The sequence below is a fragment of the Sinohyriopsis cumingii genome, chromosome 8 (assembly GCF_028554795.1).
Source record: "Sinohyriopsis cumingii isolate HCF-2022 chromosome 8, ASM2855479v2, whole genome shotgun sequence".
Taxonomy (NCBI): Eukaryota; Metazoa; Mollusca; class Bivalvia; order Unionida; family Unionidae; genus Sinohyriopsis; species Sinohyriopsis cumingii.
Window position 1 is genome coordinate 98,077,879 of NC_142968.1, and position 25,316 is coordinate 98,103,194.

A 25,316-nucleotide genomic window follows, 5' to 3' on the forward strand; every position below is an offset into this window, starting at 1 on the left:
GAGAAAATGGTCCTATTTATATGGTCTAGGAAGGAAGAAAATGACATCAATATCAACTGACCATATGAATGAAGCTTTTCCTATGATCAATGACACCACATTAACTGACAATATGAGTGAAGCTTTTCTTATGATCGATGACACCATATTAACTGACAATACGAATGAAGCTTTTGTTATGATCGATGACACCACATTAACTGACAATATGAATGAAGCTTTTCTTATGATCAATGACATTAATATTAACTGACAATACGAATGAAGCTTTTGTTATGATCAATGACACCACATTAACTGACAATACGAATGAAGCTTTTCTTACGATCAATGACATTAATATTAACTGACAATATGAATGAAGCTTTTCCTATGATCAATGACACCACATTAACTGACAATATGAATGAAGCTTTTCTTATGATCAATGACACCACATTAACTGACAATACGAATGAAGCTTTTGTTATGATCGATGACACCACATTAACTGACAATATGAATGAAGCTTTTCTTATGATCAATGACATTAATATTAACTGACAATACGAATGAAGCTTTTGTTATGATCGATGACACCACATTAACTGACAATACGAATGAAGCTTTTCTTATGATCAATGACACCACATTAACTGACAATATGAATGAAGCTTTTCTTATGATCAATGACACCACATTAACTGACAATACGAATGAAGTTTTTCTTATAATAAATGACACAAACATGCTTGAAGCTTTTATGATAAATAACACCAGAATTAACAGACAATATACATAAAGCTTTCTTTACCCTCTACAGTTTCAATACACAAGCTGAAATGGACAGGTGAGCAATATCTTGCCTAAAAGAAGGCATATAAAGCTTGTCTTGACCTTTTTTAATCAAAATGCTTATTTGTGTGTGTGTGTGTGTGTGTGTGTGTGTGTGATTTGGATTTTTAACATAGATTTTAAAAAATTTCAGTCATATCGCTATGATGTCTGCAGTGTGACAGTTTATAGTGATGTCTAGTACTGAGGCATCATGCCACAGACATGTAGCATGATGTCCCACCCAGTCACATTATCCTGACACCTGGCCAACCAGTCCTAACACTAACCTCTTAATGCTGAGCACCAAGCGAGGCAGCTGTTAGTACCATTTTTGTAAGTCTTTGGTATGACTCAACCGGGGATCGAACCCATGACCTCCCGCATCCGTGGTGGGCGCTCTAACCATTAGACCAATGGAGTGGTCAAATACATATTTAATTTGCAGCTCTAATTGTTTGTACAAATAAGAAAGACCTTCATGCCATGATTGGTTTCTGTCCAATTTTGTACTCCACTTTCCATATTAGGCTTAGTGAACTTAAGGTTTTGTCCTTAGTCCATCAAGCATTGTTTGTTGTCAGTCAACAATACCTATTTGCATCCTCTCAAAACTACTGAACAAAATATGGCCAACTGTTATAGAAAACATGCTATGCTGGCATGAAGCTCTTTTAAATCTGTCCTGATAATGCCAATCTTCCGTCAAATATGGTCACCATTACTAAAAACAGAAAAAACTTTTAACAGCTTTATCTCAAGAATAGTTCAACAGATATGGATTAAATTTTACAGAGAGCATTCCCAAATTTGCTTATTATAATGCCCATTATGTCTCACTCTGACTTTCCCAATTCAGGTCCTTTTCACTGAATTCAATAAAATCTGAACCTCCCTTTGTCCTTGTTTTATACGCAAGAAATCCAAACTTTTTTTTATAGGTCTATGGTAGTCCATCAGGAAAAAGATTATCCTATATTGCTCCACCAACTCCCTGTTGTTCTCCTGAACCTTCAATGATGTCATTGTTAACCACCTTCTAGGGGGCATTCAAGCAAGTAAACAAAACTTCACTGATTATTCTTCCTCAGTCTGTTTGTGCAGAGAGGAATTCAACATTATCATCATTTCATTTTTCCAAAATACATTAATTAAGTAATATTTAATGATGTAGTGTAAGTTTTCTAAATTACTGCACAACTATAACTTTCCATACATTCCAATCTGTGCCACCATGATCATTCTCACAAATTTCGACAAATTCTGATCACTGTTTTTTTTTTTGTTGAAAAAATTATTTATTAAGTTACTTTAGCAAATTTAAAATTTGTTCACACCTCTTAGCCCTTTCACAGCATGTCTTGCTATTTAGGACTTAGAAGTGACACCCCGTTTTTCTAAAATATGTGTGTCTTGTATGTGTTTCCCTGTCCACCCATACAGTGTTTGGTGTTTATTTGTTTTAGATAAAAAAATATAAACAGTATATGAATTTTGCAGAGTTGCTTTTTGTTTTGCTCATCATATTGTTTTAGTTTCTTTATCCCATAAGCTTTGGGAATATTACATATTCCCTTCCCTTGGCCCAGGTTTGCCTTGGTCCTGGTTTTCATTTTCCTTTGGCTTGGAGCTTTGGTCTGTACTCCCCATCCCTTGGAACATTTTGTGCCACAGGTGGGTTTCTGTCCCTTTTCCCTTTGGTTGTTAAGAACACATAGTGGCTTTGCCGGAGTCATTTTGTCCTGTGATTGTAGTTTATGTGTATGTTTTGTTGTTTTTGTTTGTGTTATTGTGAGGACTGGCACTATCTTAGTCAAATCATCTATTGGTCTGTATGCCCTATCTATTCCCAAAATAATATTTTGGAATATATAAGGATTTAAGCCAAAAAAGGAAATCAATAATATGTCTACTTGTTGTGGTCTGTATTGTGTGTTTGTATGCATTTCTGTTTATATTTTATTGTGTCGTTCTGGTGTTATTTTGAATAGTATTATGGAAGAGGAATGGTTTGGGTTTCTTTAAATGTTTTTTTATATATTTTTTTTTTTCCTCTTATGAGTTTTGATTTAATTTTGAAAATTTTGTTGAAGAGTTTAAGTTTGGGATTTGTAGGGTGATTTACTACAGTTGTGGGAGGCTCAAACTTCAGATGGCTCATCTAAGAATGGCCTTTTTGTATTTGAGCTCCCCCTCTTGAGTTTACCATGTATTAATTATTGAGTGTTTGGGCAGGTAAGTCAGATAAATAGGATGCAGTCATGCTGGTGTGCATTGGCTGTATAGCATTACACTTGAGTGAGCGCTTATGGCTTTATGCTATACCTTATTGGGGTTTTCGTCTGCATTCCTATTCAGGTAGATATTAAAGTAGTTTTATACAGGCCTAATTGCCCCTAAAATGGTATAATTCTTCCCAGTAAGATTTTTAAGTACTCTTTCTGGCCAGTTCATTGAATGATTTATATTGGGTCAACACCATTATCATAGGCATCTGGTTTTCAGTTACACTGCATCCTTTATTGTAAACAACCCAGAACACACCAAAAAAAACCCAACTACATGCATGGTGCCTGCATTCAAAGGCATGCACATTCTGAGTCCATTATCAGCTGCTGCATAAAGACCCAATTTATGTGATTCATATACAAATTATGTTGTTTTTTTTTAAAAAGAGCCATTGGAAAGCATACTGTGTTTGAAGGGAAACTTAATTTAACACATCAACCCCTGGAGGTTTTTGTCGTTTTCACCTGAAATTCGAGTAGGAAACACATTTTGAAAGCTATTTCTGAATAGATCCGAAAACACCAAATCCCAGGTGATCTTTCAATAACATACTGCCTAGTTGTGTTAGAAACATCATTTTTCATTGGCTATTTGGCTCGCGCATAAGCAGAAGGATACAAGTTGGAGTTCTTTTTTTCTCTTGCTAAATGGAGCCATTATTTTTGTATCAAGACCAGTCTTTATTCCAAATGCCCATCTTATCCTACTTTTTGCAAAGGTGCATATGTCTGTTTGCAGTTCATACCGGTTTGCCTTAGATCTGAGACCAAAAAGTCTAAAATCTGGACACAAAATCGGATTCCGACCATGGGTGAATTTTGGGTAGAAAAATATCGGGTCCAAAAAATGAAGTTTTTCCCTCTGTATTTTGTAGTGCAACTAGATATTCCAGATTATTTGGTATCATTGTAGAGCTACATCTGTCTACCTTTCTATAATACCAGCCATTTTAGTGTATTATGCATGACCATGACGCTACAGAACTCAGCAGTAGGCTACTACCTCCTGCCACGTTAACTCGTCGCTAGGGGTTAATGTGTTAAGTATGCCCAATCACACCATGGCAATAACCTGCCAAGTTTGCTGTATTCAAGGAGGTAAAATCAACAACATTCTGATCTAAACAGTAGGGAAGCCAAGGTTTCACTATCTGTAACTGTGTAAACAGCCAGCCTATCTTTATTAAACAGAATAATTTGTCAACATAGAGAATATCCAAGCTTATCTGGTCCAGTCTGGATTGGTTTGATTTTTTATAGCACACTAAAAAATGTTGATTAGTCAGCACCAAGATAAATGGAGTCAATTGCCCTGCCCAAGGACACATTACAACAGCTCATCCAGATAGCAGGATTCAAACCTGCACCCTCTAAGTCACAAGCCCAGCATTATAACCAATGAGCTACTGAAACTCTTGCCTCCATTAGTTAGCTGTGATCATATCCAAAAGAGGACATGGTGTGTATTGTGTCCATGAGCCTGCATTAGGGGACTGACGCTTATATCCAAGCCTGGGCAGTTTCATAGTGATGTCTAGCACTGGGGCATCATGCCACTGACATGTAGCATCACGTTCCACCCAGTCACATTATCCTGACACCAGGACAACCAGTCCTAACACTAACTTCTTAATGCTGAGTGCCAAGTGAGGCTGCTGCAAGTACCATTTTTAAAAGTCTTTGTTTTGAACCCATGACCACCAGCATCCAAGGCAGATGCTCTAACCATTTAGGCCACTGAAGCAGTGATTATCTGATTTTACTGAACTCCTACAGACTGAAAAAGACAGTAATTTTTATATGAATTAGGCAATTGTTTTATCTGTATCCATAAAATTGCAATTTTATATGTACCTGGTATTTTATAGCACCATGAGTCTGTTTTTCTCATTCTTCCAATTTGTCAGGATATCATCCAATAAAGAGTCGATCACCTTTTTCCACCTACCTCCCAAAACATAATTCAGTACTGTCCTTGAACTCATCAATGGATACATCATAGATACATCAATGGATACATCATAGATACATCAATGGATACATCATAGATACATCAATGGATACATCATAGATACATCATAGATACATCATTATTGCCCAAGTCAGTCATGAGTACAATAGTGAGGAGCCTACCAGTTTGGGAAAATAGAGTTCTTGATAATTACCACATTAACTACATATAGCATCATGATTAATGACACACTGACATTTTGCATCATGTGTTATAACAGCAAAAAAAAAAAAAAAAAAAAAACCCAATCAAAAACAAAACTAAAGCTTGGCTTTCACATAAGTATCATGTTTCAAAGTAGCAACAAGAAATTTAACAAGAAACATTTTGCTTTTCCATACTAAATCTTGATATTTAATGCCATGGCCAGAAATAAATCAGGGGAAGAGACAACAATTGAAGAAAACTGAAGGCCCAGTCAAAATATGCAAAGATATTAAGTGGTTGAAGTATTGTCAGAGATATGCTGATATGATTATCCCAACACAGACACACACAGACCCACACACACAAACATACACACACACACAGAGTCAAAGCCAGCTATACCACACTTCATTATAAAATGGGTTTGTTGGATGTAGCATTGCTGTGGTGTAACTCACACATTTATACAATTTCAACAATTTCTTGAAGTACTATACAGGATTTGTGCCATTAGATAAACACAAAAGTTTGATTTAATAACCTGGCAGGATGTGTTGTATTTTTGAAGCAAAAACAAACCTCTTATCACTGCTTCTTGCTTATTTTTGAAAGACATTAGCACTTTCAAAAGCTGATAATTGTGGAATAAATTTATTCTTTGAATATTTTGAATATGTCTTCATACATCCTGTGTAAACAAAAGTCAACAGCTGTTTCCTCATCATTATTACTGCATATACTTGCTTATAAGACAAACTACAAACAACCAAGATCCTGATCCGTTGTAGCATAATGTGCCTGCTACTCAGGGTATATGTTATTTGTTCTACTGCACAAATCCAGATCTGCGGGCATATTATGCAGCTGGACTCATAAACAAGTAGATATGGTATCCAATTTCATGTAGAAAACCATGAAATGGCCTGTGACAAATGTGTGAAACCCCTTGGAGTTTATATTTATTCTCAACTCAGTTTTACTATTACACATCTAGCATCTGTCAAAAAGCTCCTAGCTACTGATCTCTTAAGTCCTTGAAAACTTGGTCAAACTCCTAGCTATTGATCTCTAAAGTCCTTGACTTGGTCAAACTTTCTACTACTGTCCCCTTATTTGGCATTTCTGCAGCAGACGAAACTGGAACAACATGGTAAATATCATTTGATAATTTTAATACTCATGTGACTGAACGCAAAGAAAAGAAAACCTGATTAAACACGTTACTAAATTAAGATACACAACAACTGAAGTATGCAAGATACTTCATAAGAAAACACATAATTACTTAAGAAACCTGGTAACATTCAAAAACTTCAACCTATAATCTAACACGCCAAAATTTGGTAACAATAACAAGGGTACAGATTTCTTGGTAAGTTGTCTTTCAAATCTGACACCCCCCAGAGTCTGAAACAGACTGCCCAATGAACTGAGGATAATCCCTGATTTCAAAGAACTCAGCAGGCTGATTCAGACATGGCTGCACTGTAAGTGTAAGTGTCTATGTAGCTGTCAGCCGCATTTCAACATGAAAATTACCAGCTTCACTGAGATAATATGATTTAAATCCTGATGCCTATTTGAATTCCTCACCTTCTCAATTAAAATATATTTTTGTTTTGTTTTCTTAAAATTTGATTTTGTTAAGGCTTCAACTGTAATCTCTAGCAGCCTCTAATTTTTCTGATGTCATGTCTTTTCCAATGCTTGCCTTTATTTGCATGCTACATGTATAACAACACATACGGTTGTCTTGTCTTTTAACCTGCTGTGCATGCTTTTAATAATAAATATGCCATATTCCCTACTTAAATTCTTAAGTGTGCTCCTTTCTGTGATGTGTTATACATGCTGATATGTATTAAAACAAAATAATTATAATTCCATGTTATCTACCATTGTAATGTTTTTTAATCTGCTGTAACCATTGACACTGTAACATTTATATGTGTATTGTTTCACTGTAAATGTGTACTATCAGTGTATCAGAAGTAGAATAATTAAGTACTTTCATTACGTTCCATCGGTAAAATAGCTCTATAGAGTTAGTGTCTTGTGTAATTTATCTAGACCACTCATGTTAAATAAAACCTTATTTTATCTTGTCAACTGACATACAAAACTTAATACCAACAATGGCTCCGATTTATACAACAAATTTGTATATTTAATTACTTAAGGGAAAACAATAGGACACAATGCTTGCTTAATCAACCATCATATGCATCTGTGCACCAAACAATGCCATTGTTGACATAAGTTTATCAACCAAATTATCAGGAACAAATTTGGTCACTGCCACATACATGTACCATCTATCCATACCCACCCACCCACCCACCCATTCATCTTACCTCTTTTAACTTAATACACATATTATATCTTTCATGTTCTTAAGTCATCTGCTGCCTATACCCATAGCTAAAAATCAGTGTCCTTTTAATTTCCTTAAAATGTCATAAATGCAAGCATAAGCTTCATATATATATATATATATATATATATATATATATATATATATATATATAGAGAGAGAGAGAGAGAGAGAGAGAGAGAGAGAGAGAGAGCAGAACTATCTTAACTTGTAGTGTTTTTACTCTGCATTAGTGCATTAGTGCAAAGTCATAAATACCTTTTTCTATGTCTTTTAGAAAGTGACTCACATGTTTAGTTTTTAGAACACTTTTCATCCATTATATCAAATTATTTACTCGCAAATACTGTTGAGGCAGTTTTACCCCTGCTAAATCATCCATCTCAAGTCCATTGAGAGGTTAATACCAGCGTCTGCAATTTAAAGTTTTTTTAAAGCCTAAGTACAAGTTTCTCTTTTGTTGTGGTCCAGCCCTCTGGACATGTCAAGCATTAGGAATTTTTCTGAAGATAGGCTGAGTGCTTCATAAATTAATGTGAGTGAAAGAAATGAATTTTTTGGATTCAAATGGAATCTAGCAGAAAAACTGCAGAAATTATGTTTGTTTGAGCATATCTGCAATGTTATTACGGATCCAATTAAATCAATTGCTGAGTACACATATACTAACTATTGACATTATTCAGTTGCCAGTTTTCTTGTATGTGTCATTGCATGGTCCTCTGACCCAAAAATAAATATTAAATATGTAATGACTGTTTTCAGTATTTACTGTTTAATGTGCATTAATTGATACTGGATAATGTGTCACTCAGTCTGATTAAAATCAGATCTCCACTGCCCTGGGTGCAGATCTGACAGCAACCGTTTATGGGTCATGTTTTGGTGACCTTTGAACTAGCCAATGGAAATGCAGCTTTCAGAAATATGAAAGTGAATCAAATCAATAGGCACATGCTGATGCTCTTGAGGTACACTGATTAGTCTCCCAAATGCAAAGATGTGTGTGTGTGTATGTGTGTAAGTATGTATGTATGTATGTATGTATGTATGTATGTATGTATGTATGTATGTATGTATGTATGTATGTATGTACATAAGCACATACATATGCATGTAATCAGTAATGTCACACATAAAATGGCAAGATGAATTATCTTCTTTTGCTCTCCAATATTATCTAAATTCAAAATGTAAACAAACTTTTATTTTCTTTATCTGACATCACACACAGCAATTATTTACATAATACTGATGGTAGTCAAGGAAAAAACACCATACATGTCCTAATCAGTACACCCATCTTTATATTTGCTTCCTGATATGACAGTTCAAAATTACAATTGCAAAATATCTTTCTCATTAGGTAGTTAGTACTCCACCACAGGAAAATATATGAAAATTGAAACAGCCAATTTACTAATACCTAATCTTGCACACAGAATTTATGTACAAAAAGGATGCCATAATTAGCATTGATATGGTAGATAATGTTAAGGGCCCACTGACAAGCTGCTAACAGCACTGTTTGTACAGTCTTCAAGAAGCATGAGCAGAACGGTAACTGTTCCTATCAACCATACATTAAAATTGCGTTCAGAAAAATTTCCCTGGAGTGCTTCCTGCATAAACTTGTAAGTAGTTCCATCCTTTATTCTTTCCACAGTATATAATTCAGCTCCACATAGACACTAGAAAAGATTAGACCTGATACGAAGCAAAACGCTAATCACCTGTACCGGCGCTCTGCCATCTTTATCCATAGCTAAACTCCAAATACTAACTGGACAACTGACCCTACACCTAAGAAGGCAGGAGTTAACCTTACGATATGCAGCTAGAGTAACCATCCACCCTAACACCCCCCACCAGTATATCCATCAATAAATGCAATGCACCATTCAGTAATAAACGAGTATCTACCGTCCCTGCAGAAAAACTTATACATCAATTGATTAACCAACTACCAACTGACGATTATCAATCTGAATTAACAACAAACTATAACACAACGCCATAGACTAATATCAAACCATCAATCAACACACAAAACATGGAATTTGGCAATAAAAAAGACCAGGAACTAAAACTCAAAACAATTATCACTAATGAAATTATGACCAATTACCCTAACTCAATTAAAATATACACTGATGGGTCCAAAACATCAGTCCCCCAGAACAGCAACAGCAGTGGTAATACCCGAGCTGAACGTTAAAATGGGCAAAAGGCTACCTAACCACCACTGCTCAATTTACATGGCAGAATTCTGGGCCATCCTAGAAGCCCTCAGATGGATTAAGGACAACAACATACCTAAAGCAGTGATTATAAGTGACTCGCTGTGCATCATATCATCTATACTAAATAATAATACTAAATCAAGAGAATATTTCCTCAGGCAAACATATTTATTAATTAAAGAACTATATAACAACAAACAACAAAATGAATTCATGTGGATACCATCTCACACTGATATTCAAGGAAATGAGTTAGCTGACCAAATAGTGAAACAAAAACTAAATGAACTAAATCATATAGCCATTAATTACAGTGTCAGTGAACTCCAAAGCATAACAAAAAACTTTATTGATAGTAAATGGCAGGAATGTTGGAACCAAAACACCAAAGGCAGGAAACCATACTCTATTCTAAAAGATATTAACAGGAATAAGAAACCACCCAAAATCAACAACACTGATCAAAAAACCATAACTAGAATCTATACCGAAAAAAACAAATTGGCCAGCAGCTTTGGGCAATACATAGGACCCCAACCCCACAACCCAAACTGCTACCACTGCCGGGTTCCAGAAGACTAACACATATATTCAACACCTGCCACAAACTAAAGAAAGAAAGAACCAAACTAAAAATGAAGCAAAATAAGATTGGATCCCCATGATCATAGCTGAGATTTTAACGAATAACAACCCCGACATTAATCTCACATATATAAACATAATTAACTTTACACATGAATCTGCGATACAAAACAAAATATAAAACTAAAAATCCATTATTCAATTAATTACAACCAGGAGACAGGCTAACAAAGTAAATGTAAGGACCAATAAGATCAGATGCCTTTGACATGTCTTAGTGACCCTAGTATTCAGCAAAGATATCTGCCTTATCAAAATAGATTTAGCCTGAAAATAACATCACACAACTAGCAGATAGGCTAACAAACCTCAACTGAGGGAATAAATAAGATTAGATGTCTCTGACACGTCTTAGCGACCCGAGTATTTGGCAAAGATATCTGTCTTATCAAAATAGATTTAGCCTGAAAATAACATCACACAACTAATAGACTGGCTAACAAACCTCAATTTAGGGAATAAATAAGATCAGATGTCTTTGACATGTCTCAGCCACCTGAGTATTCGGCAAAGATATCTGTCTTAACCAAATAGACTTAGCCTGAAAATAAAATAACACCAAACAAATCTAACCTGATATAAAATAACACCTAACAACTAGGAACAGAAATAGGAAGGGGAAAAAAAATTTAGAAAAAGGGGGGGGGGGGAATTTGTTGTCTTTTTGCCCTTTTTTTCTTTAGAGAAGAGGAGAGAAATAAAAAAAATTGTTTTATTTTTTACCATATAAAAAAGTTCTTATAGTTACTTCTCTCTTATACAATCAATCTAACCCCTCCTTTACCCCATCTCTCTAAATTCTACCTGACAACCCAGCATGTACGTAACACCATTCCGCTGTCTGCGTGAGGTCGAGTCTCAGGCTCGGCTAACATTGGTACGTGAGAAAGCTTGTCAGTAGCTTCTCGTGGGTTGGTGGTTTTTCCCGGGGTTTTCCAAGGTTCTTCCTCCACCAGTTATATTGGCTGCCATGTATAGCCTATCTTGTGCTGAAAAATGGCGTTAAACCCTACTACTACAACAACAACAACAACAACGTAACACCATTAATACCTCTCAGAATCTAACACTCTAGCCAAAGGTGACAGTAATATCTATAGCATGAAAAATTCTAGGCCCCTAAAATTAGAGCATATAAGGTTAGTCCAACACCCAAGACCATCAGGGCCTGCTGCACAAAGTGGCAAACCAATAAACAACTTTAGGAAAGAAAGACCTCAAACTAGTTTCTATAAGGTGGCCTAAAACACCAATGACCGTCAGGCCCAGCAGCACAAGGCTGGAAATAAAACAATGATAATTTAGACACGTGAGATCCTAAAAACCGAATCCAACATATAAAGTAGTCTCACAAGTCCATCAGGACCAGCCACACAAGGACACGGGCAAACTTTACTAAAAACCGTCACCTAAGATATCTCTCCTTAGCAAAACTCTATACTCAAAACAGCACAGAGCTTTTGAGAATTGTGTAGGATGACAATTTAGACCAATACCCTGAAGTCTAGGAACACTGACCTGTGACCTTGGATCTGCCTTTCTGCCCTCTCCTCCCTTGCCCCGGCTGGGCATCAAAAACAATCAGCGTGCAGTGCACGCCCTTAATACCACTGAAAATTCAATACCAAACATATGAGTGTGTGATGGGTTCATTCCCACTCATACATACCTATATGCAACTAATTAGTAACGACTGAATAGGTTGAGTGTGTGCTGGGTCTGTTCCCACTCGCCTTCAATCCCTCCATTCAGACAGTTAGGACCTCTTGATAGGTCCACTTGCCTGATGGCTTCAATTAAAAAGTGCTCCCTGAGCACATATATGCCTGGGGGAAGTGGCTCCAATTCCTTCCCCTAGGAGCAATTAAATAACCTACCATGTATGCACAAATCAGAGGTACATGCTCAAAAGAGTGCAAACCTCTTTAATCCAGCATAGATAGAAGGTAGGTAACAGACAGCATCACATGGTTACAATTATGAACCAGTCTGAGAATGCTTCTGATGGATAAATGGTGAAATCTCAAATACTGTTTTCACATCTGTTCAACATGCTTTTAACTTTGATCCACTCCAGTATAATGTGCTAGACAATCAGTGTTCAGTAATTTGCTAGAGGATGAGGGTGTAATGTACTGTGTAAAGGGATAAATGCAGCATAATTTGCCAAAAGATCAGGGTGTATTGCAATGTATAAAAAATATAAAGGCTGCATAATGCGTTAGAAGAACAAGTCAGAACTACAAATTTCATTTGTGGAAGCCAGTGCTCAGTTTAAAGATTGCTGGACTCATAATTCAAGTGCTTTGGGTTTGATATCGACCTATGCCAATAATATGATGAAAACATCAATTAAAAAAGAACCAATTAACCAACCAACCAATGAATCACCTTGTAATTTCAATTGACTAACAAAGACCTGATCTGCCTTCACATATTAAAATAGCTGACCTAAGTCTGTCCTTATCATAGTTATGTGCATATGATATAATATACCAACAGCACATATGATGGCAGATCTGGGTCTATATTTATCATGATTAGGTGTGCATGATACATGATAACAGATAGGGATCAATGCTAATCATAGGTGTACAAGACACATGATAACAGATCAGGATCAATGCTAACCATGATTAGGTGTGCATGATACATGATAACAGATTGGAATCAATGCTAATAGTTAGGTGTACAAGATACATGATAACAGATCAGGGTCAATGCTGATCATGATTAGGTGTGCATGATACATGATAACAGATTGGGATCAATGCTAATCATAGTCAGGTGTACAAGATACATGATAACAGATCAGGGTCAATGCTGATCATGATTAGGTGTGCATGATACAAAATAACAGATTGGAATCTGCTAATATCATGGTTAGATGTGAATGCACTATGTATTGATATGGCAGGTCTAGGTCAGTGCTTATCTGCATTAGCTGTACTGGATATACCAGCAGCACACAATAAGATAACAGATCAGGGTCAATGCTAACCATGGTTAGGTGTGCAAAATACATGATAACAGATCACGGTCAATGCTAATCATGGTTAGGTGTGCAAAATACATAATAACAGATCAGGGTCAATAATAATCATGGTTAGGTGTGCAAAATACATGATAACAGATCACGGTCAATGCTAATCATGGTTAGGTGTGCAAAATACATAACAGCTCACGGTCAATGCTAATCATGGTTAGGTGTGCAAAATACATAATAACAGATCATGGTCAATGCTAATCATGGTTAGGTGTGCATGATACATGATAACAGATCAGGGTCAATGCTAATCATGGTTAGGTGTGCATGATACATGATAACATATTGGGGTCTATGCTAATCATGGCTAGGTGTGCATGATACAAGATAACAGATCGGAGTCAATGCTAATCATGGTTAAGTGTGCAGGATATACCGGCATCAAGTAATATGATGACCAGTCTGGGACAATCTTTTACATGGTTGTGTGTGCATGATTTCCACCATCACATGCTGATATGATGGCAGACCTATTTCAATGTTATCACAGTTTGGTGGGCAGACTATGCCAGTAGAAAGTAAAATGATGGCAGATCTGGGTCAATGCATGTTTTTAAATAATTCAGTCATGCTGTGAATCACACACTGTTTTATTAGCACTAGCTTATAGGTGAGCTAATAGGTACCCAAAGTATTAGTGGAAAAGTAAATATGCTAAAGCCATCTAGTTTACATTTCTTCACTATTACAAATTTACATTGAAGCAAACCACATCACACTTTAATGATGCACTCTACTAAATGGGCAGGGTACCAGTCTTGAAGTGGTGCTAAATGGACAGGGTACAAGTCTTGAATTGGGTGAACAATGGATACTATACTTAATACTTTGAGACTAGTTGGGCCATGGGCTGCAATATTAATGTAAAATTATTAATTTATGATTTGTTGAGACTTTTATCAGAACTATCAAATTCTACATGGATTCTGTCTTTGTATGTAACAATTTTGATTTTTTTTTCCAGCAGGCAAAAATTATCATGTGCCTACCCAGTTTAAGGCTGATAGTTTAATATGGTAGCTTTTATCAGTACACAACTTAAATGACAGCTATCCACTTATCTCTTAAAAGTGCCAAGAAGCACCCCACTTTGATTGCCCATAAAGTTTATGTTCATTTCAATCAAGAAACACATATGTACTGATCCATCTAGCACACAAAATAGTTTCATTTTTTTTCAAATGTTAGCATTTATGTCCTCACAAAAGTGCCTGTCAGCCTGTAATGGTCCATTTATGTGTAAACATCAGCAAGTCACTGGTTGCAATTCTACACAAGGACAACAACACAAATAATTTATCAAAATGGAAATCTGTGCATTCTGAGTATATAACAGTTACATCAAGACTGTCATGTCATACATATTACAATAGGCATTATTGAGTCTATAACATAGATACATTAAGACTGTCATGTCCTACATATTACAATAGGCATTATTGAGTCTATAACATAGATACATTAAGACTGTCATGTCCTACATATTACAATAGGCATTATTGAGTCTATAACATAGATACATCAAGACTGTCATGTCATACATATTACAATAGGCATTATTGAGTCTATAACATAGATACATCAAGACTGTCATGTCCTACATATTACAATAGGCATTATTGAGTCTATAACATAGATACATCAAGACTGTCATGTCATACATATTCAAATAGGTATTATTGAGTCTATAACACAATTACATTAAGACTGTCATGTCCTACATATTACAATAAGCATTATAGTCTAAACAGACACATCAAGATTGTCATGTCATACATATTACAAAAGGCATTTTTGAGTATGTTGTTGTTGTTGTCGTGATTTGGATTTTTAACGTAGCTTTAACAATATTTCAGTCATATCACTACGATGTCTGCAATAATGCAGTTTATAGTGATGTCTAGCACTGGGGCATCATGCTGCTGACATGTAGCATGATGTCCCACCCAGTCACATTATCCTGACACCATGCCGATCAGTCCTAACACAAGCCTCTTAATGCTGAGCGCCAAGTGAGGCTGCTGCAAGTACCATTTTTAAAAGTCTTTGTTTCGAACCCACGACCTCCTGCATCCGAGGTGGACACTCTAACCACTAGGCCACTGGAGCAGTCTTTTTGAGTCTATAACAGATACATCAAGACTGTCAATTGTCGTATGTATTACAACAGGCATTACTGAGTCTTTAACACAGATACATCAAGACTGTCATGTCATACATATTACAATAGGCACTATTGAGTCAAAAATAGATACATCAATACTGTTATGTCATACATATTACAATAGGCACTACTGAGTCTATAACATGGATACATCAAGACTGTCATGTCATACATATTACAATAGGCACTATTGACTCTATTACACAGAAAACATCAAGGCTTTCATGTCATAAATATTACAATAGGCACTATTAAGTCAATAAAAGATACATCAATACTGTTATGTCATACATATTACAGTAGGAATTATTAAGTCTATAACACAGATAAATCAAGACTCATGTCATACATATTACAATAGACACTACTGAGTCTATCACACAAATACATCAAGACTGTCATGTCATACATATTACAATAGGCATTTTTGAGTCTATAACAGATACATCAAGACTGTCATGTCATATGTATTACAACAGGCATTATTGAGTCTTTAATACAGATAAATCAAGACTGTCACATCATACATATTACAATAGGCATTATTTATAGATTTCTTTAGAACTCAATTTCATAAATGTAATATTTTAAACAAATTTCAGAAAAGGGTTAAAACAGCACATTTTCACAAAAAATTATAGCCTAATATGATATTGTCTACTGTGTATGGAAAATGGGTGGCTATATCTGGAAGTTAGGGCAATATAAAACAAGGGCTACCAATAGCTATTGTGCTCAAAATATTAAATGCTGCCATAACTCTTCAATATGTAATTTAAATAAATTATATTGATTTTTTTATTCTTTTTTTTATCCTCCATATTGTCTATGCTGGGTTTTATCTAGGATGTCCTCTGTATTTCTATATATCAGGTGTCATCTGTATTTTTAAATCTCAGATGTCCTCTGTGTCTCTATATATCAAAGGTCTCTTTGTCACTGAGATATAACAGCAGTTTACACAACAGTCTTTATTTAGACCATGATAACAGCATGGCTTACCAAATAAACTGACTTCTTGAAAGATTACGAGTTGTAAACTCAACGAGTGACCCCTGCCACATAAAAACAAGCAAATGCATAATCAGCTAGTTTTATAAGTATATATCTGACACTTATGTGTGCAGTGTGCTAATTTTACAGACAGAAATAACAGTATGGAGATGGCATGGAATAGTTGTCACAATTACACAAAAATTTCCAGCATATCATGTCAAGAGGTCAGTGCAAAGATAGCATATTATCTCCCTTTCCTAATGCCATACTTTTAGTACTTCCATAACCCAACTAATGCATAACCCAAATGACATGTTTAAGTAAATCCATTTATGTGTTTTGTTCAACTGGAGGGCTGAAAGGCATTATGGAAACATATTAAAACTCTACTATGTTAACAGCAAAATAAACAATATCTCCAACAATAAATACGAAATAAAACTTCTTCATAATTACATACAGCAATCTGTTTTCTCATTAATGCGTGAATTTTACAATATTAAAGTAAATAACATGATGAAGTAATGCCTTAATCTTGAGGTTTGCTTACTGGCAAAAATTATAATACTGGCAGTCAAATTTTTCTATGTCATTATTTATAATACTACTGCTTTCAGTGGAAGCCTCTTGATTTGGTTCTTTCTGTCCATATGTTTGTATGTCTGTCAGTATTGAAATGTTTGTTTGGAACACTGCACAAAAACCACTCAATGTTGGCAATTTTAATTTTGCTAGTAAATTTATATGCATATCTAGATAATCCAATTAGATTTCAGGCCATCCAAGCAATTTTTAAAAACATTTCCGAACTTGTTCAACTTGCTGGGTTCAGGTTTTTAGTTTTACAAGTGTCCCACAGACAAGTTGTTTTGAAAACTACCATATATGTTCACTTTTAAGTTGAGTCCAACTGCAAATAACATAGACCCTACACTGCAGTTTTACAAGCTCCCAAAACACATGTATTTCAGTTTTACTGTTAAATATACTAATTAAATGAAATAAAGTCAAAACTGGTTACTTCCCCACTATCAACCATTTACAGTGAATGTCACATTCTCAGGCTATCACAAAGTGACATATTTCTGTCCATTATCTGAACTAACTAATATCCTCTCTGATAAAAAGCAACATTATCTGTATTAATACCCTTTTCAGTGACTTTCTTAAATTTGCTATGATTGTCAGTTACATCAGAATCTGTCAATCATGCTCCCTTACATTATTTATGAAATCTCTGATCTGGACAACCAGAATTTATTTCCAATATCCAGTGACTGGATGCATACATTTAACAAATACATCAGTTGGTAGAATCAATTCCCCACTAATGGTAGACCAGTCTGCCAATGAACATCATTCACAACTTCTTAGCTGATTCTGTGCAATCAATAAACACAGAATAGCATGTGTATTAAACTACATTCCCAAATCTGTCACCTGTTTTCACTAGCTACAAAACTAATGATATTTTGCCTTATTTCATGTTTCTTTGCGATCTGGATTTGCATAATGTGTACATATCATCATTCATAATATACTATTCAACATTAGTCACTTTTAAAACCCATTTGTCCACAGAACAAACCCTCTGAAAAAAGAATCACTTGTCATCTGTCAAAAATACTTGCAACTGTCAAATGGACAAGTGCCAAAATAGAACCTTACCTTCTTAGCAGGATTGCAAAAAAAGTACTCAAGACACACAAATTGAATATGCATAGTGATATTGCAGATGAAATGACTATTTCTAAAAGCCATTTCATTGTTTACATATTTTTAAACATTTTCAGGACTGTTTGGACAAAATATCTGTTGGCAATATCGTAGAAAATGACTTGAGACTGAGGAATGCAATTTGGTGGACATAATGGTATTCTTAAGTAAATGAACTTACAAGTTTTTCAGGCCATTAGAGTGAAATTAAATTTGTAACATTTTTTTTTAACTTTTGGGATTGAGACTTTTTAAAAAATAAAATACTTTTTTCATGTAGCATGAAGAAACATGAAAAATAAAAAATCACCTGAGGTAGACAAATGAAATTTGGTATGTATGTACATTATGTATGCATAGGTAATTGATCTGCTTTTAAGTGTCATTCTACTGCAACAACTTTTAAAATGCTTTAGAGCTTTTAGGATTTTGGAGGTTTTGGAGGTTTTGGTCCACAAAATTGGCACTTATTTGTTTTTTAAATACAAATCTATTTGCATTTAAAATTTGTGATCCACTAATACAAATTTGTTTTTTCTTTCAGACAGCAGTCTTGGAGGAAAAAGAACTGAGATTAAAACTCAACCATCATTGATTATACAAAAATAATTGCCAGGAAATGGAGAAAAAAGACATATAGAAAAAATAATTGATGGGAATTGGAGAAAAAAGACGAACAGAACAAATAACAAAAACTGATTTAAAAAAATATATTTTGCATAAGATTTTTTGATTTATCAAGCTTTTAAGAAAGCAAATTGCTGCCTAATGGAAAGTACAAGATAAGAGTAATACAAAGATAACCCAAAAATAGCAAATTAAACATCAAATGAAAAACCAAGACCCATGTACAACTACCATGTTTCAAACTGTTATTTGTTCATTTTTCCTGTGTACATACAGATATTATCTTCTATGCATCATGACTAGCTGACAATATGTGATAAAATAAAATAAGGAACAAACAAACTACATAAGTCAATAAAAAGTGGGCTTATTGACTCCTGTATCAATGACACTGGCTTATCTACTTGTGCAGGTGACCTATATCTAAATATCACTTATACTGAAAGGCACAAATATTTGTCAAACAGAACTTACACATGGGCTTGGTGTGCTGTGTTTCAGTACTGCAATTCTTTTATGGAGGGGAAATATTATGGAAGAAAGACTTAATTTGTTTATTCAACTTCTGGATATACTTCATGTTTCCAAGTTAGATTAAAAATACAGGAAATCCAATACGTTGATGTCCACATAAATGATGTGAATTACTGGAGAGTTTTCATCTGCATGAATACTGTGAATATGTTATGTCTACCAACTTTTCATTTTATATGATCATCTCGTATTGTTAAATTTTTAAAATTATGCATCACAAAGTAGAAATTGGGATTTAAAACTGAGGACCAGGATTTTAGAACCCAGAAGCTGAGATAATGATTTTGAACTGAGAACAGGGATTTTATAACCAAAAGGAAAACAAAGTTTTGAATTGAATTGAAAGCCAGATTCTTTGTTCAAGCTGAGATGAGGATTTCAAAGTGAGAAACTCAATTTTAACTCAAGACACAGAATTAATTAAAGCACAATCTTAAGATTATTTTAAGTGGAAGTAGAAAGCAGGATTATAAGGAAAGAAGAAATCAGAATTTTAACTTCAGAGCAGACAAGGATAAAATGTCATATAAATAAAAATTGACTTTTGAAAAAAATCACAAGTTTACAGTACAAAAGGGATGAATTTTGAGGTAACTTTGAACTATACACTCTAACAAGCTTCTTACTGTTTCTTCACAAGTGCTTTGCTTCATTGCCAAGAATAAAAGAATGAAAGAGATGTTGAAAATGCGACTTCCAAAAACAAAGGTTTACTTTTTCTTAGTGGCTTTTTCTATGGGCACTGTAATTTTTTATATATCATACCAAAATGCAAGTATCTCAGCCAACAATATTTCCATCAGGGTAACACAACTGAGCAATCGAAAGCCCGGATTCTCTAACCGAATGCTGGCATCCATGAGCAAGAGTCAAGACAGAGCTTCCAATGACCAACAACGCATCAACATATCTCGTATCCTTGACACTGCCACTTTAGAGATGCATCATACAAATTCAAACAAAGCTGTAATGGATGGTCCAAGCAGCCCAAAGATAAAAATCATTAAAACTGCTGACAGTTATGATTTGAGAGAACCTACAGGCTTTAATGAATTCAATGCACGCATTCAAATGAGTAAGCATGACAATGGCTTGAATCTTATGGAAAGTATCAACTTGGAATTTCAGGAAGATCCCAGGTCATGGCAGAAAAAAGGATCTAGGTCATTTGATGCACAAAGTCATGAGGACAAAAATTTGATTTCTTCTGTGGAAAACTCTGAGCAAATGCTAACCAACTACGCAGAGATACTTCCTTCTATATTTCAATCAGACAGGGTAGAGAAAGGGTTCTCAGATTTAACAACGAACGAGAACAGTAATTCTGGGATGAATAACACTGAAAAAAGTTTTGTACAAAATGCCCAAAGCTGGTCAACATCTGGTCCTGCCGATGCAGCTAATGGTCACTTAGAGGTCAAAAGTGATGTGACTAATCAACACGAAAAGAATTCAAGCTTTACAAAGGTTTCAAAGTTTTCAAATTCTATGGGAAATAATTCAACAGCAGCAAATATAACCATGCCTAAATCTTCCAACAGTATGGACACCATGTTAACATCATCTTCCAAGCCCAGTAATAAAACCACAAAATTGAGTCTTCCATTTCAATCACTAATGTCAAAAGACAGAAATTTAAAGACAAACAGAATTCTGGATAAATATAAATTGCGTCAAGAAAATAGATATTTACCAGAGACAAATATTCCTCAATATCCTTTGGATAAGAGTAAAAATTTACTTTACTTCAATAATCTTGCTAAAAAGGATAGGATGGAAGAATATAGAAACCTTATGAAAAATGATGCCTTTAAAAGTTTATATAATTCAAATAAAAACTATGGCACAGCTTTGCAAATGGATTCTACAATGAGACCCGATGACTGTAATGACTGTTTTAACCAGCATTACATGTATTACCTTAACCCCAAAGCTGTGTGTACTGGACCCAGACATGTCAAAATTCTTCTACTGATTTCTTCTACACCTAGAAATTTCGAAGCAAGGAATGTGATCAGGGAAACATGGGGATCATTCTGTCATAATTCTGGCACAAACCTAGGCTGTGTTTTTCTTCTTGGAATGAACAATGGTTCAAATACTGAAATCATGAATGCTATAAGCAATGAACATGAGCAATATCATGATTTATTATTGGCCAACTTTACAGATTCCTATGCAAATCTCACCTATAAAACTATGATGGGGCTGAAATGGGCCGTTGATAATTGTGCTCTGGCCGAATTTATCATGAAAACTGATGATGACATGTATGTTAATACAGAGTTACTTCCAATGTTTCTAAAAGATGCTAAACCAACAAAGTTCATGGGAGGATTTTGCTGGGCTGAATCGTCACCACACCGAAACAAGAATTCTAAGTGGTATGTTTCTTATCAAATGTACAGCAACTCAAGATTTCCCCCCATGTGCTCTGGAACAGGATATGTAATGAGTAGGGATACGGCTAAAGAAGTTGTTCAGGTCTCCAAAAACATTCCATTTTTCTATTTGGAGGATGTTTATGTTGCTTTATGTTTAAAGCAGTTGAGAATCATACCAAAACGCCTTAGAGGATTTAACAATGTTTTTGTGAAGTTTAATCCTTGTGCATACAGAAGTTATGTTATAACTTCTCATGAAATTAATCCAGATAATTTAACTCTGATTTGGACAAGCAGTAGAAATTGTCCCATGCCAAGGTCACATACAATCTATCAAGAACTACCCTATTTCTAATAATATACATTTTTCTCTCTATGTATCTATCTACACCTCTCCCTCAATAACTTGTGCAAACGGGGTCCACAAACATAGACCGCACTATAAGCGAGGTGCGAGTTACCGATAAACCTCTAAAAATTGAAAAAAATTGCTTTGACATCAAGAAAACCATGGGGGGTGGGGGAGTGGTGTTAGGGAACTGGGCTGTTTATTGACTGAATCCTCATTGTACAATCACGTCGACAATAACTTTAATAATGAGCTTTTTCTGATGAAGTTGTCCGTTATTCTGTTTAAATAACATTTGTTTTCAAAATGTCCAAAATAAAGAAAGATCATTCCAACGGGTTTCAACAACCATCATGTGTATGTGAAAAAATCTGTGTATTACATCCCTGCTTTTTGTTTTCTTGATGAGTCAGGTTCCCGTAGTGGTTGTTTAATATTATCCTGCCAGATTGGGAGTCCACAGAGCAGGGAACTAGACTAACTGTTGATACACCACCAAACAAGATTCCTTTTTAACAAAAACATGCAACTTTTATTTAATGAGACAATCGTCTACATCAAAACTCAATTTGAGTATTGTTCAATTAGTACAATATTGATGTCATGATTCCATTGGAAGTAATAAAGAAACTTCTTATCATCCTTGAGGATATCTCTAAGTGCCAGTTCAAGAATTCTCTGAAATTCACTTACCCAAAATGGTCTGTATCTGTGAAATCAAGCTCTTTATTTTACGAAGTACTGGTATTCATTTCGCTTGGCTGCCTTGTTATCTTTGATCACAGTTATGAAAGAGTCGGTTAATTTAAGGTAGTTTGTGTTACAACACAATAACATTTATAAGTGTTCAGTTGATCAAATGAAGTGAGTTCACCCAACATACGACCAGGGCCACTAGGTTTTAAGTTTTGTAGGATTTTTGTGCCTTTTAATTTTACTTTTATTTCACCTCCTTTATCTGATTCAAAAAACATAATTAATTTGATAATACAAAGGAGGCCAGCTTAGGTTCTCAGAGAAATGCTTGCATACATAGCTGTTACAGTAGATTGACACATTTTACATTTAAGTACAAGAGGACAATTGCATATATGATGATTACACTTAAAAAGATCTAAAGGAAAGAACTAGAACACAAATTTCAATTGATAAAAAAATTATTTAATTTGTATTTATTTATGAAAGTACTGCCTCCACTAGGTGTAAGTGACATTTTCATTGATCAAAATTTCCTTACATATCGTTAAATGCGGTGTACTAGGAATGTCGTTTGGAAAGAAAATATAAAAAATTGTATGACCTATTTTTAAATGTGATATTTCATAGTGCTGATTAAAATTTTCAGGTCCTATCTACCGTCTTTGACGATAAAACGAGCGATACATCAAAGTTTACGTTACCAATTTTGATCGCAGTTTTCTTAAAGTTCAACAAATAGGGATCAATTTTTGGGGTATTTTCTGGTTTAAAAAATGGGACCCATGCCTGACCCCGTGTTATAAGTGTGTTTCCCGAGTTATCAGGGCATGAGTTATTGAGGGAGTGGTGTACCTAAAAAGCGTTAAGTCTGCCTGAATATCAATGATAGCAAAATCTGCTGCACAACAGAATTATCAATTAAACCTGTTGTGAACTCAAAAACATCAATCACTTAACAATGGTATTGATATGCATACAAAACAGCGGTGTTGCTATGCATACAAAACGAACATGCTTGATGTGTAAAATCAAGATACCATGTTTAAAATTTCTAGGAAGTACCCCCCCCCCTTCTCCTCCCTAGCACTCTCATAGTTTGTTCATTAAAAAAATTCCCAGCTAAGTCCCAGCTTAAATACCAGCATGAAAGCCTTATGTCAGATTTTGTTTCTCTTAAGTACCAATCCTTTAGACTGACTGAGTCTAGAGACTGAACAAATGAATTGCCAAGGCATGGAGACTAAACAAACAAAATGTCAAAGCCACATGTACAATAATTTTCTGTATATATAGTCCATAAACAACTTAGACTAACATTCTAGCCCAACAGCACTTTGATCTTTGAAAGTTGTACTGTAGGTAAAAGTATAGGTATTAACATGTATAAATTTATCAAGAAATATAGAAATCGAAAAAGACAATCTAAATCAACTGGTTTCAAAAAATGGTATTATTTCATTTTATACTGAATTAATTTTACATATCATTAATTGTGTTTATGTGATGAAATTGGGGGTGGGGTGGGAACTTACTGTATTGATTAATCAACTTCATTAATGAAATTTCCCACAAAACTTAATTCTTTTTGTGGGATCAAACATTTTAGTTTTTTAAGTGTTACATTTCATGGCAATCCTCCAAGTAGTTAGGAGAAGCAGTGATAGCGAACTTGTGCTATCAGATATCAGACATAAAAGTTACACACCATCCCATAAGCTCTTCTAGTCTATGACCAGTATAGCTACAAATCAAGAGGAGTACAAAAACGTATTTAAATCATTTGCTAATTCCCAGATCTTTATTGTTCTGGAATTATTGTCCATAACTGTTCTGCAACATAATTTTTATTATGATCTACTTGCAATAAAAATTTGTCAAATTCTGTAAATAAAAATGATTGCTTAATAAATGACATTTTGACATATTTACATCCCTTTCCAGCCTTAACTGTCTCAAAATGATTGCACAGTAATTGGTATTTGGATTCATTTACAACTCTTTCAAGCCTAAACTGTCTCAAATTAACTGCATAATAATTGGTGTTTGGATTCATTTATATCCCTTTCCAGCTTTAACTGTCTCAAAATGATTGTATAGTAACTGGTATTTGGATTCATTTGCATCCCTTTCCAGCCTAATCTGCCTCAAAATGATTGCATGTTAATTAATTGGTATTTGGATTAATTTACATCTTGCACCAGCTGTCTTGCATTTTTGCAGAAAAAATGTACAACAAAGCAATAACAATGCAGTCCAGTGACATCAATATCAAACAACAAA

The 25,316-nt window shown here is 34.8% G+C and overlaps 2 protein-coding genes across 4 annotated transcripts in view; one reads left to right on the forward strand and one right to left on the reverse strand.

Moving 5' to 3' along the window:
* LOC149794210 (uncharacterized) overlaps nucleotides 1-24,945 on the forward strand; it is a 39,046-nt gene extending 14,101 nt beyond the window's left edge. For 2 of the 3 annotated variants that reach the window (XM_089968317.1, XM_089968315.1), the window contains exon 2: nucleotides 18,988-24,945. In XM_089968317.1, coding sequence (XP_089824443.1) covers nucleotides 20,274-22,343 — 2,070 coding nt within the window. In that variant the 5' untranslated portion in view covers nucleotides 18,988-20,273 and the 3' untranslated portion in view covers nucleotides 22,344-24,945. Of the gene's footprint in view, nucleotides 1-9,146; nucleotides 9,268-18,987 lie in introns of those variants that run through there. The other variant, XM_089968316.1, reaches the window with a different exon arrangement.
* LOC149794209 (cilia- and flagella-associated protein 337-like) overlaps nucleotides 1-25,316 on the reverse strand; it is a 208,382-nt gene that overhangs the window by 64,264 nt on the left and 118,802 nt on the right. The gene's annotated exons all lie outside the window — the stretch shown is intronic.